A 14,348-nucleotide genomic window follows, 5' to 3' on the forward strand; every position below is an offset into this window, starting at 1 on the left:
TATCAGAATTCAGCAAAGTTGCAGGATACAAAATAAATACACAGAAATCTGTTGCTTTCCTATACATGAATGATGAACTAGCAGAAAGAGAAATCAGGGAAACAATTCCATTCACAATTGCATCAAAAAGAATAAAATACCTAGGAATAAAACTAACCAAGGAAGTGAAAGACCTATACTCTGAAAACTACAAGACAGTCATGAGAGAAATTAAAGAAGATACCAATAAATGGAAACACATCCTGTGCTCATGGATGGGAAGAATTAATATTGTCAAAATGGCCATCCTGCGTAAAGCAGTCTGTAGATTCAACGCAATTCCTATCAAAATACCAACAGCATTCTTCAACGAACTAGAGAAAATCGTTCTAAAATTCATATGGAACCACAGAAGACCTCAAATAGCCAAAGCAATCCTGGAAAGGAAGAATAAAGCAGGGGGAATTACACTCCCTAACTTCAAGCTCTACTACAAAGCCACAGTAATCAAGACAATTTGATACTGGCACAAGAACAGATCCATAGACCAATGGAACAGACTAGAGAGCCCTGATATAAACCCAACCATGTATGGTCAATTAATATATGATAAAGGAGCCATGGACATACAATGAGGAAATGACAGCCTCTTCAACAGCTGGTGTTGGCAAAACTGAACAGCTACATGCAAGAGAATGAAACTGGATTATTGTTTAACCCCATACACAAAAGTAAACTCAAAATGGATCAAAGACCTGAATGTCAGTCATGAAACCATAAAACTCTTAGGAGACAACATAGGCAAAAATCTCCTGAATATAAGCATGAGCAACTCCTTCCTGAACACATCTACTCAAGAAAGGGAAACAAAAGCAAAAATGAACTCATGGGACTACATCAAACTAAAAAGTTTCTGTACAACAATGGACACCATCAACAGAACAAAAAGGCATTGTACAGTATGGGAGAATATATTTGTAAATGACATATCCAACAAGGGGTTAGCATCCAAAATATATAAAGAACTTCCATGCCCCAACACCCAAAAAGCAAATAACCCAATTAACAAATGGGCAGAGGATATGAAGAGACAGTTCTCCAAAGAAAAAATTCAGATGGCCAACAGACACATGAAAAGATGCTCCACATCACTAATCATCAGGGAAATGCAAATTAAAACCAGAAGGAGATATCACCTCATACCAGTAAGAATGACCAGCATTGAAAAGACTAAGAACAACATATGCTGGCGAGGATGCGGAGAAAGGGGAACCCTCCTACACTGCTGGTGGGAATGTAAGCTAGTTCAACCATTGTGGAAAGCAATATGGAGGTTCCTCAAAAAACTAAAAGTAGAAATACCATTTGACCCGGTAATCCCACTCTTTGGAATTTACCCAAAGAATACAACTTCTCAGATTCAGAAAGAACATATGCACCCCTACATTTATTGCAGCACGTTTTACAATAGCCAAGATATGGAAGCAACCTAAGTGTCCATCAGTAGATGAATGGATAAAGAAGATGTGGTACATATACACAATGGAATACTATTCAGCCAAAAGAAAGAAACAAATCCTACCATTTGCAACAACATGGATGGAGCTGGAGGGTATATGCTGAGTGAAATAAGCCAGGCAGAGAAAGACATGTGCCAAATGATTTCCCTCATTTGTGGAGTATAACAGTGAAGCCATACTGAAGGAACAAAATAGCAGCAGACTCAGAGACTCCAAGAAGGAACTAGTGGTTACCAAAGGGGAGGGGTGTGGGAGGGCAGGTGGGGAGGGAGGGAGAAGGGGATTGAGGGATATTATGTTTAGTACACATGGTGTGGGGGTTCATGGGGAAAACAGTGTGGCACAGAGAAGGCATATAGGGAATCTGTGGCATCTTACTACACTGATGGACAGTGCCTGCATTGGGGTATGGGTGGGAACTTGAAAATATGGGTAATTATAGTAACCACATTTTTTTTCATGTGAAACCTTCATAAGAGTGTATATCAATAATACTGTAATAAAAAATAAAAAGTAATAGCCAAGTTATAGAAACAACCTAAGTGTCCATTGACAGGTGAGTGGATAAAGACACACACACAGTGTAATATTATTCACCTATAAAAAAAGTATGAAATCTTGCCACTTGCAACAACATGGATGGACCTTGAGAGTATTACGCTAAATGAAATAAGTCAGACAGAGAAAGACGAATACTGTGTTATCTCACTTATATGTGGAATAAAACAAACAAACAAAAACCAACCTCATAGATTGGTGGTTGCCAGAGAGTGTGAGGAGGGTGAAATGAGTGAAGGGAGACAAAAAGTACAGACTTTCAGTTATAAAATAAATCCTGGGGATGTAATGTACAGATGGTGACTATAGTTAATAGTACTGTATTATGTGAAAGTTGCTAAGAGAGTAGATCTTAAAAGTTCTTATCAGAAGAAAAAAGTTCTGTAAGTAGGTATGGAAACAGATGTTGGCTAGACTTACTGTGGTGATCATCTCACAATATATGCAAATATCTAATCATTATGTTGTACACCTAAAACTAAAATAATGTACTCAATTATGTATCAATTTTTTTAAAAAAAGAATTTTTGTGGAGCTAAATCTCCAGGCTCCCTCCCTTTCCTCTCCCCTCCCACTGACCCTCCCAAAGTCAGAGGGTGGAGCTGGAAGTTCTAACTTCTTAATCACTTGGTCTTCCTGGTGACGAGGGCCATCCTGAGGCTATCTAGGGAACCCTTTCTAAGTCACCTCACTGGCATAAACTCAGGTGGGATAGAAAAGGGCTCCTTATAAATAACAAGACATTCCTATCACTTAGGAAATTCTAAGGGTTTTAGAATCTCTCTGCCAGAAACTCGGAACAAAGACCAAATATGTTTCTTACTATAGCACACCTTCCCTCCGCTCTGCTATGCTAGCTTCACCCTAAGGGTGCTGCCTGCCAAGCAGGTCTCTGCAGGACATGACTGCCATTTACAACAATGGCTGCGTGCTTTCCTGTTCAAGTCATGAAATAAAAGTCCTTCCCTTCCCTTTGATGGGTCTAAGTAGGCCAGCTGTCCAACCTTGGAGGGCAATGTCAGATGCTGATTAGTTAAAGGTCCTGCACATGATCTAATAATTGGGTAGGGAGATTGGTATTGCCATAATTGGCTTAAGTTAATCTGAGCCCACCCCTGGAGTTGAGGGTAGGCTCAGCTTCTCTTAAATCTCAGTAGGTCCTGTGAGGGAGGTGTAGCACTTGAACAGTGTCCAGTTCCGTTAGTGGGGATGAAAGGGCAATGAGATTCAGGTAAGCCACCAGCAATGGCCACTGTGAGAAGCAAACACATAAGTAAGGGGCCACCCTTGACCACCTTCTCCACTCAACTCACAAACCTTTACACTGCTTCTCCCAACCATTTCTTTTCAAAGTCTTACCACTGATGGAGTCAATCTAGTACCTTTAAAAGGTTTGGCAAGGAGGGGCCACACTGAGTGTTCTGCTGCCCCCAGCCGGCTGCACCTCTGATGCTCCTTGGAAACTGCTCTGCAGATGAAGGTCTGAAAGCCAGTCTGCTGATCTGTCCTGACCAGGGCAGGAGCAGAACTGGCAGGGACCCCATCCACCCAGCTACAAAAATCAGTCTGAATGGGGTTGGCATTTCCCCCATGGGAGTTCTTTGCCCGTGGGGTCTCTGCAGGTATTTTTCTTTGTTTTTATTCATGTATAAATACATATAGAAAAATGCACATATTATGAAAGCATAGCTCAACATATCAAGAAATAGAGCAGGACCAGCACCCTAGAGACCCCTTTTCTGCTCCTTTCTAGTTAATCCCAAAGATAACCACTAACAGTTCCAACACCATAGCTTTGCCTATTTGTTAAACTTCATGTAATTTGAATTATAAAGTATGTACTCTTTGGGGGTCTCATCTATTTTCTGAGTGTTATGACGCCTCCATAGGATAGCATGTAGTTACAGCTTGTTCATTCCCATTTCTGTGTAGTATTCTATCCACTGTGCTATTTTTTAAACATAAAGAAGCTTGAGTATTGTACAGCTCCGTGTCATCAGCAGGAAAAATGAACAAGAGTACCAAATTGCTTTGCTTTTGCTTAGAATGATAGCAACTAACAAATGTTTTAAACCTGGTTATCACATAACCTGTGTGTAAGGGAAAAACTAGGAAAATGAATGAATTATTACATAACACATGCAGTGTGTTCAGTAGATTAAATTAAATAGAAGTGCTATGTGGTAGAAATATTGGGGCCCTTATTGATCAATTGAGTGTTTGAATCATTCGTTCATCAAATATGTATCAGGTCCCACTCATATACCTGGTACTCAATCTCTAATTTGGATTCCTCACTCCTCTCAACCAGCTGGTTGGGCTTCAGCATCTAATGACAAGTGGATAAAGAGGGAAGAATCTTAGATACTCTCTTCTCTAGCAACTTCTAAACTAAACAAGTACAAAGAATTCCTATAAAGAATGTTTAAGTGACATGTTTTGTCTCATAATCAAAAAGAAGAAAACAAACTCTTTCTTTTTAACACCCACCCCCACACACAACTAATCACAAGTCATAACCCAGAATATATCATCCCAGATCTGTGTGCAAATCCATATAATTATATATTTTTTTCATGGGATTATTTTGTATCTATCATTTCAAAACTTTAATTAAAAAAACAGGTTTTATTTTTTAGAACATATGTAGGTTCATAGCAAAACTGAGCAAAAAGCACAGAGTTCCCATATACCTGTCCCCACGCACACTCAACCTGTGCTGCTATGGACATCTCCCGCTAGAGTGGGACATTTGCCACAGCTGATGGGGCTACATTGACACATCATTACCCCAAAGTCCATAGCTTACATTAAGATTCACAGTGGACTGTTGTACATTGTACAGGTTTGGACAAATATATGATATGTATCTATCATTATAGTGTCATACAGAGTATTCTAACTGCCCTAAAAATCCTCTGTGCTCTGCCTGTTCACCCCTCCCTCTTCCCAGCCCCTGGTAGCCACTGATCTTTTTACCGTCTCCCTAGTTTTGCTTTTTGCAGAATGTCATATAGTTAGAATCATACAGTATGTGTCCTTTCAAGTGGTTTTCTTTCACTTAATAGCTTTCATTTTTCTTTAAAAATATGTTAAGCATGTATTTCCATGTCAGTAAATATTCTTCTAAAACATTGTTAATGGCCATCTAGTATTTCATTGTAAGCTCTATATTAACTTATCTCCCGTTTTTGAGATTTAAGTTGTTTCCTGGTTTTTACTACTAAATATAGTGTTGCAGAGGACAGTTTTGTGGCTAACTCTTTGAGCACAACTTAACTATGCCCTTAGGATAAATTCCTAGATTGGGGATTGCTCCAACAAAGGTTTTGCTTATTTCAAGGCTTTTTGATATGTGTTGCCAAATTGCCCTCTGGAAAGATTATACTAATTTATATTTCAACCAGTAGGTATTTCCCCCACAGTCTTGGCAACTCTGAATATTATCAACACTTTTAATCTTTGCCAATTTAATAAAGGAAAATGATATTATTTATTTAAAATTATATTTATTTGGGTATTAAAGTTTTGTGGTTTCCCATAAAGCATATTGACTTTTTGTCTTTTGCAAATTCCTTTTTTTATGTTATTTTTCCATTTTTTCTATTAGGATGAACATCTTTATAGTGTAGATGAATTAAAAATATTTCCCTAGTAAGGGTACTAACTGCTTGTGAAGGCCCTCTTTTAATGTCAAAAATGTTCACCAATGTGAGGTTTGTTATACTTTTAAAATAATATATAATATGAATCATAACAAGAACTGATACTTATAGTGTCCTTATTATATGCCCAGTATTATACTATGTAAAAGAGGCCTGTGAGATAGGTTCTGATAACAGTCCCATTGGAAGAGACACTGAGATAGGAGTGGTTAATTAATTTTCTCGAGGTTACACAGCTTATGAATGACTGTGCTGGTATCACTTGATTAACAAAATACATGGTGACTTAGGGCTTCTATGAATTCAGTAATAATTTTTAGTAAATGTATCTTATTCATCACAAAAATATCTACATTTGCAAATGTGTCATATATAAATCCAAGGCATATAGTTTATTCTTTCTCTAGACAGGGCTTGCTGGGCATATAAATTCTATGACTCCCTGAAAGAGTTCCATGCTCTCCCTCCATCACTCCCATGGTTCACTGTTAAGAATCATTTTGAACCTCTTATTTTTCAGGAAGGGGAAACTGAAGCATAGAGCAAAGCAGGAACTCACTCAGGGTCACCTTAAAAGCTTACGGCATAGCCAGGACTAAGACCCAGGGCTCTGGATGCCCAGTCCATGTCAGGGTGTGACGTGGGCCAGCCCCCTAATCTCCTGTCCCTTTGTTATCAGTGGAAACGATAGAGGATGCTGTGATAGCACATGAGCAGACCTGTCACATTCTCCTGGTGCCAGCCTCTAGGGTAGCTGAATGGGCACAGGCACCCAGTCCTCTGGCCACACTGGTGCTGGGCATTCCAGGACCCTGGCCCCCTGCCAAAAGTGGTAACAGAGCAGCAGGCTACTGAGCTGCATTCTGCCCCCTCCTCTTGGGTTTGCATCTCATTGCTGGGTTTGCAACATGCCTAATCTCTGCGTGTGCAGACTCAGAGGAGCCAGCTGAGAGGGAGCATTGCCAAAAGCTTGGAGTTCTTCGTGAGGCATGCTGACCACCCCTCCCCCAAGCCCCTCACTGGGCAAGCAGGGCCAGAGCTGTCTGCAGAAATGGTTCCTGGCACTTCACCTGGCTCAGGTCTTACAGCGCCTGCTCAGATGGACCCAATGAAGGACACAGCTCATGTTCTCTCTTTCTTCCCAAATGGAGGCTCTTTTGGTCCTGCCACATCCCATCTTCTCCCTCCCTGCCCTCATGGCCTCCTTTACAGACACAGAAAGGAGTTGTAATGCACATCACTCATGCATGGGAAGCTTGATTCTGGTTCTCCAGGCAAGCTGGATTCCTCCAAAAATGGAGAGAATTTAATAGTGCAGACAGTCAATAAATAGATGTCAAATAATGAACCTGTAACCCATCATGTTTCCCTTTTTTGCTTTAGCTGCCAGGAGGCTTAGAACTGAGTGGAAAGCTAGGACACTGGCCATTTTATAACAGATTCTTGGTATAATTGGTGCCATTCTTTCTCCATGAGTCTTTGGTTGTCAACTGTCCTGAAGAGTATGAGTTTGTGTTATAAATCATAGAAAATATTTTATGTGATAAGGGTGGGATGTAAATGAAAAATATGACATGAAAGGAAGTGGCCCATAGACACTTTACTGAGATACAAATGAGTGCTTTTCTCAAAAGGGGATGGTTTTCCTGTGACCATTTAAGGCTTAGAAAAATGTTTGCATGCCTTTTTTCCTCTATCCGCCTTTTCCTTCCCACCTTTTTTCTCCCCTTTCCTCTCTTCTCTCCTTTTTTCCCTCCATCCTTTATTCTCTTCCTGTATCCTTCTTTCCCCTCCTTCCCTTCTCCTTTTAGTCTCTTCCCTCGACCCCCCTCTCTCCTTTCTCCTCTTCCTGCTCACTCCCTTGCCTCGGGGCAGCCAGTTTAATAAATATCCTTTACAAACCCATAGTACTGGGCATTTTCCGAGGCCTTGCCCAGCCTTTACCTCACTTATTTTCATGGGGATAACCTGGCAGTTAAGACTATTTCCACTTTACTAGGGAAGACACCAGGCCTGGAGAGTTTAAGTGGTGTGCATGTGCTCACAGCCTCTACCCTACAACTTATCAGATTCCAGCCCCAGGCCTCATGAATCTAAGCCCACCTCACCCTCCACCATACCCCACTGCCCCTCAATGCCAGCTTCCCACCTTGCCTGGCAGAGATCACTGAGAGAGCACCCCAAGGAGAAGAGGATTCAAACTTTGGAGTTGAGATTCTCAGTGGGGCCAGCAGGACATATTAGAGGGAGACAGTGAATTATAACATGGGTCTTTTGCTCATGAAGTAATTTGGCAAATACTTATTGAGAATATACTATGTGCTATGCAAGGCTGAGACCAGGGAGGACAAGCAAGTCAGCTAGGGTGCTGCAGTTAAGGAGGTGCTCCCTCTCAGGTATCATTCCTGCAAGCGCATGACTGTGACAGTGGGTGTCTCCGTACTGTTATGTGCTACCACCTTGCTTGTCTTTCACTGGTTCTGCCCTGGTGTCAGTCACTGTTACAAGTACTGGCAATTCAGTGGTGAGCAGAAGGGCCTGCCCTCTGCATAGACAACCTTATAATCTATTATGGGAAACACATATTAGTCATGCTAACAAAAGACTGTAATTGTGGCAAGTGCCATCAGGAAATCAAAATGGGGCAGGAGAGGGTATTATGGGGGTGAGGGATACAGGGAGGGCTTGAAGGATGGGCAGGAGTTTTCCGATGTGCTGTAGATGGAGGACACAGGAAGTTCACAGGCTGGCAGTGTAGGGCATGCATATAGGTGAGCCTAGTGGAAGGCAGAAGGACCAGAGCAGGAGAGTCCAATGCAAAATGGTCCCAAGCAATCTATTTCTAATAATCCAGATTTCCAAATGGTTGATTTTAAAAATCCAATTCAATAGAATTCAAAGCTACCTCTCACTCATACCCACCTTCTTTATCAGCATTCTTCAGTGGGATGTGTAGAGACTGCCTAGACCTCTCCATTTAACAGACATCTCTCTCCATTTAATACAGCAATGTCTATGATAGAATTTAATATTCACCACATTTTCCAGATGCAGAAATGGGAGCTGAGAAGTTAGATAGTTTGCTGTAACAAAATGCCATAGATTGAATGGCCTAACAACAGACATTTATTTCTCACAGTTCTGAAGGCTGCCAAGTCCCAAGATCAAGGTGCAGGGCAGTTTGGTTCCTGGCGAGAGCTGTCTTCGGGTCTGCACTCTGATCCCTTCCCGCTGTCCTCACCTGGTGGAGACAGAGAGCTCTGCCAGCTCTTCTTACAAGGGTACCAGACGTATTGGACCAGGGCTTACCTAACCTTTTCTTTTTAGGGCTTTACCTTATAACCTTACCTAACCTTTTCTTCTCTTCACAGGCCCTGTCTCCAAATACAGTCACATTGGGGGTTAGGCCTAAATATATTAAATATATGAATATGCTTATGAATGCGGGGGCAGGGTGCACCCAAATATTCCATCCTGAGCACCTGTCCAGGGTCACATAGCCCATCAGTGGTACTTGAACACAGGCAGTGCCCTCCACTACCCAGGCTCCCAGCCACTAAATGAACTGCTTCAGGATGCGTTGCGTGTGAATGTTGCCCATCCAAGTGAGAAGTGTTCCTCAGGGCAGGAGGTGTTCAATGATCCTTTACAAATCCATAGGGCCTTGCCTCCCGGGCAGCTGGACTTGTGGGCTGCCTCAACACCCCCCAGGGTGAGCCCAGTGGACCTTCTGCAAGACGACTGGGTTGAGGGTGTTGCTTGGAGGTGAACCAGACGTGAAACTAACAGTTAAATTTGGGGTCTCATTTACTCAGAGGAGGCTGAGGCTCCAGTCTGGACTCCATTAGGAATGGACTGCGTGACTTTGGGCAAGTTACTCGACATCTTCCAGCCATAGTTTTCTACCTTGGTGACCTTCAACCCCTGCCCACATCACGAGTGGCTGGGGTCATCCTGTGGGCCATGAGCGCGGCCCTGCAGGCAGCGCAGGTGGGGTAGGGTGCGTGCACGGTGCGCAGCAGGCCAGCTGGGTGTCGCTGGGAGCTCCCGCGCTGCAGCCGTGCGGTCAGCTGCGCAGGCTGGGAGGACGCGCGGTGGGCCGCTCGCGCATGTTGCAGACCTGCTCCCAACGTTCGCCTGCTCCGATACCCGCCGGGCCGCTGGGCCCGACCTCCTCGGCGCTATCGCCCCACACCAGATGCTCGCCCGGCGCCCCTGGCCCGCGTGGGGGCCGAGCCCCGCGGGAGGGACTGGAATTCTTCCCAGGCGGGGCCCCCTCCCGCCGCCCTTCCCTGGCGCTCGCTTTCTCCGGCTCCCTGCGCGTCCCCCTCCCGGCCGCCAGCCAACTGCGTGCCCCCGGGGCCGGCAAGAAGCCACATGCCCCCGCAAGGAATGCCGGGCCTGGCGGGCGGGGGGCGGGCGCTGGGCAGGGCCGAGCCGGGCAGGGCAGGGAGCTCCCCGCTGGGAAGGTTGGTGAGAGGGAAAGAGCAGCCCGCGCCCTCCCCGGTCCTCCGCGCCGCCCCTGCTCCCGGCCGGTGCGCCGCCTTGGCCTGACCGCGGCACTTCACACTTGCCCCGCCGGACTCGCGGACGGGACGACCCGCGGGCTCCGGGGCTTTGGGGTGCCCCGTTGGCTGGGGCGGGGCGGTTCGGCGCGGCCCGGACAGCTCCCGCCCCCTTCCGTGCGCCCCCCGTCCTTGCTGCCTCGGAGGAGGGGGCAGTCCATCATGTTTCCCCACACCCCTCCCAGCCGCCGCGGGCTTTGGGGCCCCGGTGGGGAGCAGGGGGCTGATTAGCCGAGGAGCAGGGGTGTGGCCAGCGGGGCCCCTGGTAGTGAGTCACACACGCTTCTCGCCCAGTCCCGGGGCCGAGCGTCGTCCCAGCCCGAGCTGTATTCTGCCCTAGCCCGAAGAGGGTCACCGGGCTTGACATGAGGACCCTGGGGTGCCGAGGGAGGGGCTGAAGCCTGGCTCACTGGTGGTGGAGGAGGGCGGTAAGCGGTGGGTTGGGGAGACTCCCCTTGAGAGAGCGGGGTGGGGCTTGGAGTGGGGGCTGGCTGGCTGGCCCACACCAGGATCCCCAGGCCCCGCCTGTACCTGCTCTGAGCTGGCCAAGCGGGCCTGGCTGCGTTCCCTGGCAACCTCTGGGTGAGGGGCTGTGCAGCCAGGCGCCGAGGGTCCATTTCATTTGCCCTCCCCCTTTGGCAACAGCTGGACTTGAGGCGATTTCTTCCCTGCTCCCCATTGCAGAGCTTTGTGCCCAGGCTCCTGTGGGTTCCTCTTACTCTTTGCCCTTTGGTCTTGGGGTCCAGACTGTGTTCTCCAGCTGTGCCTCCTGAGCTGCCCCTGGCCCCTGACCCCATGGGACTGGTGGCTCCAGTCGTCCCCAGGACCAGCCCAGGATAGAAATGGCATTTCCTCTTGGCCGGGCTACAGCTGTTTTTGTTGTCTGTGTTCTCAAGCGCTTCCTCTGGGGATGGCAGGGAGGGTAACCAGACTCCAGGGGACCCCCGCTTGCCCCCTCCGACACTCAGCCTTCTTACCCTGTCTCTTTGATCCTCTTCCTGCGCTGGTCCTGCCTGCGCAAACCCAGGACAGAATGACTGAGAACATGAAGGAGTGCTTGGCGCAGACCAAGGCAGCCATGGGGGATATGGTGACAGTGGTGAAGACAGAGGTCTGCTCACCACTCCGCGACCAGGAGTATGGCCAGCCCTGGTGAGGCCCCTATTTGGTGACAGGAGAGGGAAAAGTGGGGAGTCACTGGGCTGGGTTGGTTGGAGACCCTGGGGAGAGTTTCCACTACCTGCCACCTTCCTTAACCTGCTCTGCTCAGTTCCTGGGAGCAGAGGTGAGCGCAGGCCCTGGAAGTGGCCCAGGAAGGCCTAGCTCCAGGCCTCAGGACTCCTGGCTCTCTACTTGGCCCTGCACTGAATGGGCAGGCCAGCTGGAGCTCCTCTGCCCACCCACATCCCATGGCTTCCTGGCCAGGGCCTCGGTTCTCTGCCTACCAGCCTCTCACTCTCTGATGGCTTCTTTGCTTTCTTTACTGGCCCCTGTGCTGGCCAGCTCTAGGAGAGCAGACCCCTCAGCCATGGAAGTGGAGCCCAAGAAACTGAAGGGGAAGCGTGACCTCGTCATGCCCAAAAGCTTCCAGCAAGTGGACTTCTGGTGTAAGTGGAGCTGGGGGCTGTTCTTGGGCTACACCTCCCTTCACCCCTCACCCCCACCCCATCTCTGCTTAGGGTATTTGCAGCAATAATATTCATGATAGGCAGCCACCTATTATGTCCCAGACACAGGTTTGGGCCTCAGTTAAAGCTTACCAGTAGCCACCGAGGTGGCTGTTATTGGTCCCATTTTCCGATAAGGACACTGAGGATTGGTGGGGGTTAGGTACCCTGCCTAACCCATAGACCCACAGTTGCAGTTCAAACCCAGACTCCAAAGCTGTGTTTTCTTCTACTTTTTCAAACTTGAAACAAAGGGAACTACTGGCTTCCCTAGCCTTGGCAGGTGTGTCCTTTGAGCCCCCAGGGAGGGTAATGGGTTATTACTACTGAAGGTTCAGGTCCCTGTAGCTGGCTGGGGTGGAGCTAGGGCGGGACTCCTGAGGCCCCTGCAGTGTGCTTTCCATTGCCTCTGGCTGTCCTCAGGGTTGGCTTCCCCTCAGTCCCTCAGCCTCCTCTATGGGGGTCCTACAACAACTCAGGCTTTCTTTCCTCTTTCCATCCCTCCAGTCTGTGAGTCCTGCCAGGAGTACTTTGTGGACGAATGCCCGAACCATGGCCCTCCGGTGTTTGTGTCCGACACACCGGTGCCCGTGGGCATCCCAGACCGGGCCGCCCTTACCATCCCACAGGGCATGGAGGTGGTCAAGGAAGCCAGTGGCGAGAATGACGTGCGGTGTATAAATGAGGTCATCCCCAAGGGCCACATCTTTGGCCCCTATGAGGGGCAGATCTCCACCCAAGATAAATCAGCTGGCTTCTTTTCATGGCTGGTGAGTGTCCCCTGAGCCATGGCGTGGGAGAGGGTGCTGACAAATGTGGAAGGAAACCAGCAGGGGGAGCCATACACTGGCCCAGCCTGGCCCCAGAGCTATTCTGCCATTACTTCTGGACACGTGGATGATGCATCTTGCCTTGGCTGTATGGCTGTGACCTTGGTGGCTGAGGGCCATGCTGAGGAGCCCATCTGGCAGTAGTCGGCTGAATCAGTGGCAGAGCCTATAGCCAGCCAGGCAGAATTCGGGGCGATTTTCCGATGAGTCCTCCTGCGTGTGTCTGGTGGACTATTTAGTGGCACTTGTGAAGAGTTTGTGCTAGCCTTTTCTGGAGTGAATGACTTGGAGCTGGGGGCTGTGGGGACACAGAGCATGACAGTCAGCAAAAAAAAACAAAACCAGGTAATACCAGGTGCTGGGCCAGGGGCTGGAGGTAAATTCTTCAAAAAGACAGACATGGTCCCGGCCCTCAGGGAATGGACAGTCCGGTGGAGAGAATATTCAGTGGACAAGTCTGTGCACATGTGAGAACTGCTACTGAAAGGGGAATGTTGGATCTTTTGGGAACAAGGGAAATGGCAGTGTTCAGAGGTTCTCAGGAGTTGGGGTTTGGAATCCAAGTTCATTATGTTAGCCAACTTTGCTATTTACTATCTAATGTGACCTTGTGCAAGTCATTTAACATCTCTGTGCCTCACCAGTTCTGTCACAGGATAATCGTGGCTGACGGTGAAGACTGAATGAGTCAGTACTGTAAAGTTCTTAGGATCATGGTTATCCTTAGTAAGCCTGCAATGAATCCAGCTAGTACTATTGCTCTTGGCCTACTTGAGGGATTTGTGCAAAATTTCCTTTAGCCTGGGACTTAGAAAATGAGTAGCAGTTAGTGGAAGGGAGGTGGAAAAGTGCTTCCTGAAGACAGACTAGTTGAGAGAGAGGAACTCCAAGAAGTCCAGTTTGGTGACAGCAATGAGCCTGAGAGGCAGAATGGCAAGAAATCAGCAGGAGAGGGAGGGAGGGCCCACATCATGCTACAGTTCATGAGCCAGGGTAAGTGCATTCTTCACTCTATAGGCCAGGGGAAGCTATTGATGCCTTCCAAGCAGAACTGTGGCTTGCTTAGTTATAGGGTGGACAATCAGGATTCCAGGTAGGAGGCTTAGGTCAAGAGTTCAGGTGAGAAAATATGGTGCCTTAAACTCAGGTGCTAGAGGTGGGCTTATTTAAGAGAGACTTAGGGGGCAAATCCCAAAGACTTATTGATCTATGGGATATGGACACAAGAGGGGTTTTTAAAGATCTGAAGAGGAAGGTTTATCAAAGAGTACTCATAGGAGTCAAGCTTGAACAGGGTTAGTGGAACCAGGACAATAGAGAAAGGCAGGTGAGGCATAGGAAGATCTTCATTATTCATTAAATAAACACTTCTTGAGGGTCTCCTTTGTGTGAAGCACTACACTGGCCCTGGGGATACAGTGCTGGGCCAGATCAGACCTTGTCCCTGAGAATGCACATGAGGTGAAGATTGGTGAGGGGTATCCAGATGGATGAAACAGCATGTGCAAAGACCCTCTGGCAGGAGAGAGCAGGGCATGTTTGATCAACTGGAAGGTCAGTGTGC

The 14,348-nt window shown here is 47.3% G+C and overlaps 1 protein-coding gene across 5 annotated transcripts in view; it reads left to right on the forward strand.

Moving 5' to 3' along the window:
- PRDM11 (PR/SET domain 11) overlaps nt 1-14,348 on the forward strand; it is an 85,109-nt gene that overhangs the window by 30,174 nt on the left and 40,587 nt on the right. Inside the window, exons 1-4 of one of the 5 annotated variants that reach the window (XM_036996672.2) lie at nt 7,659-10,191; nt 11,315-11,439; nt 11,791-11,894; nt 12,462-12,724. In XM_036996672.2, the coding sequence (XP_036852567.1) occupies nt 9,832-10,191; nt 11,315-11,439; nt 11,791-11,894; nt 12,462-12,724 (852 nt within the window). In that variant the 5' untranslated portion in view covers nt 7,659-9,831. The other 4 variants (XM_036996674.2, XM_017640481.3, XM_017640479.3 and 1 more) reach the window with 4 other exon arrangements.

The sequence above is a fragment of the Manis javanica genome, chromosome 11 (assembly GCF_040802235.1).
Source record: "Manis javanica isolate MJ-LG chromosome 11, MJ_LKY, whole genome shotgun sequence".
NCBI classification, from domain to species: domain Eukaryota; kingdom Metazoa; phylum Chordata; class Mammalia; order Pholidota; family Manidae; genus Manis; species Manis javanica.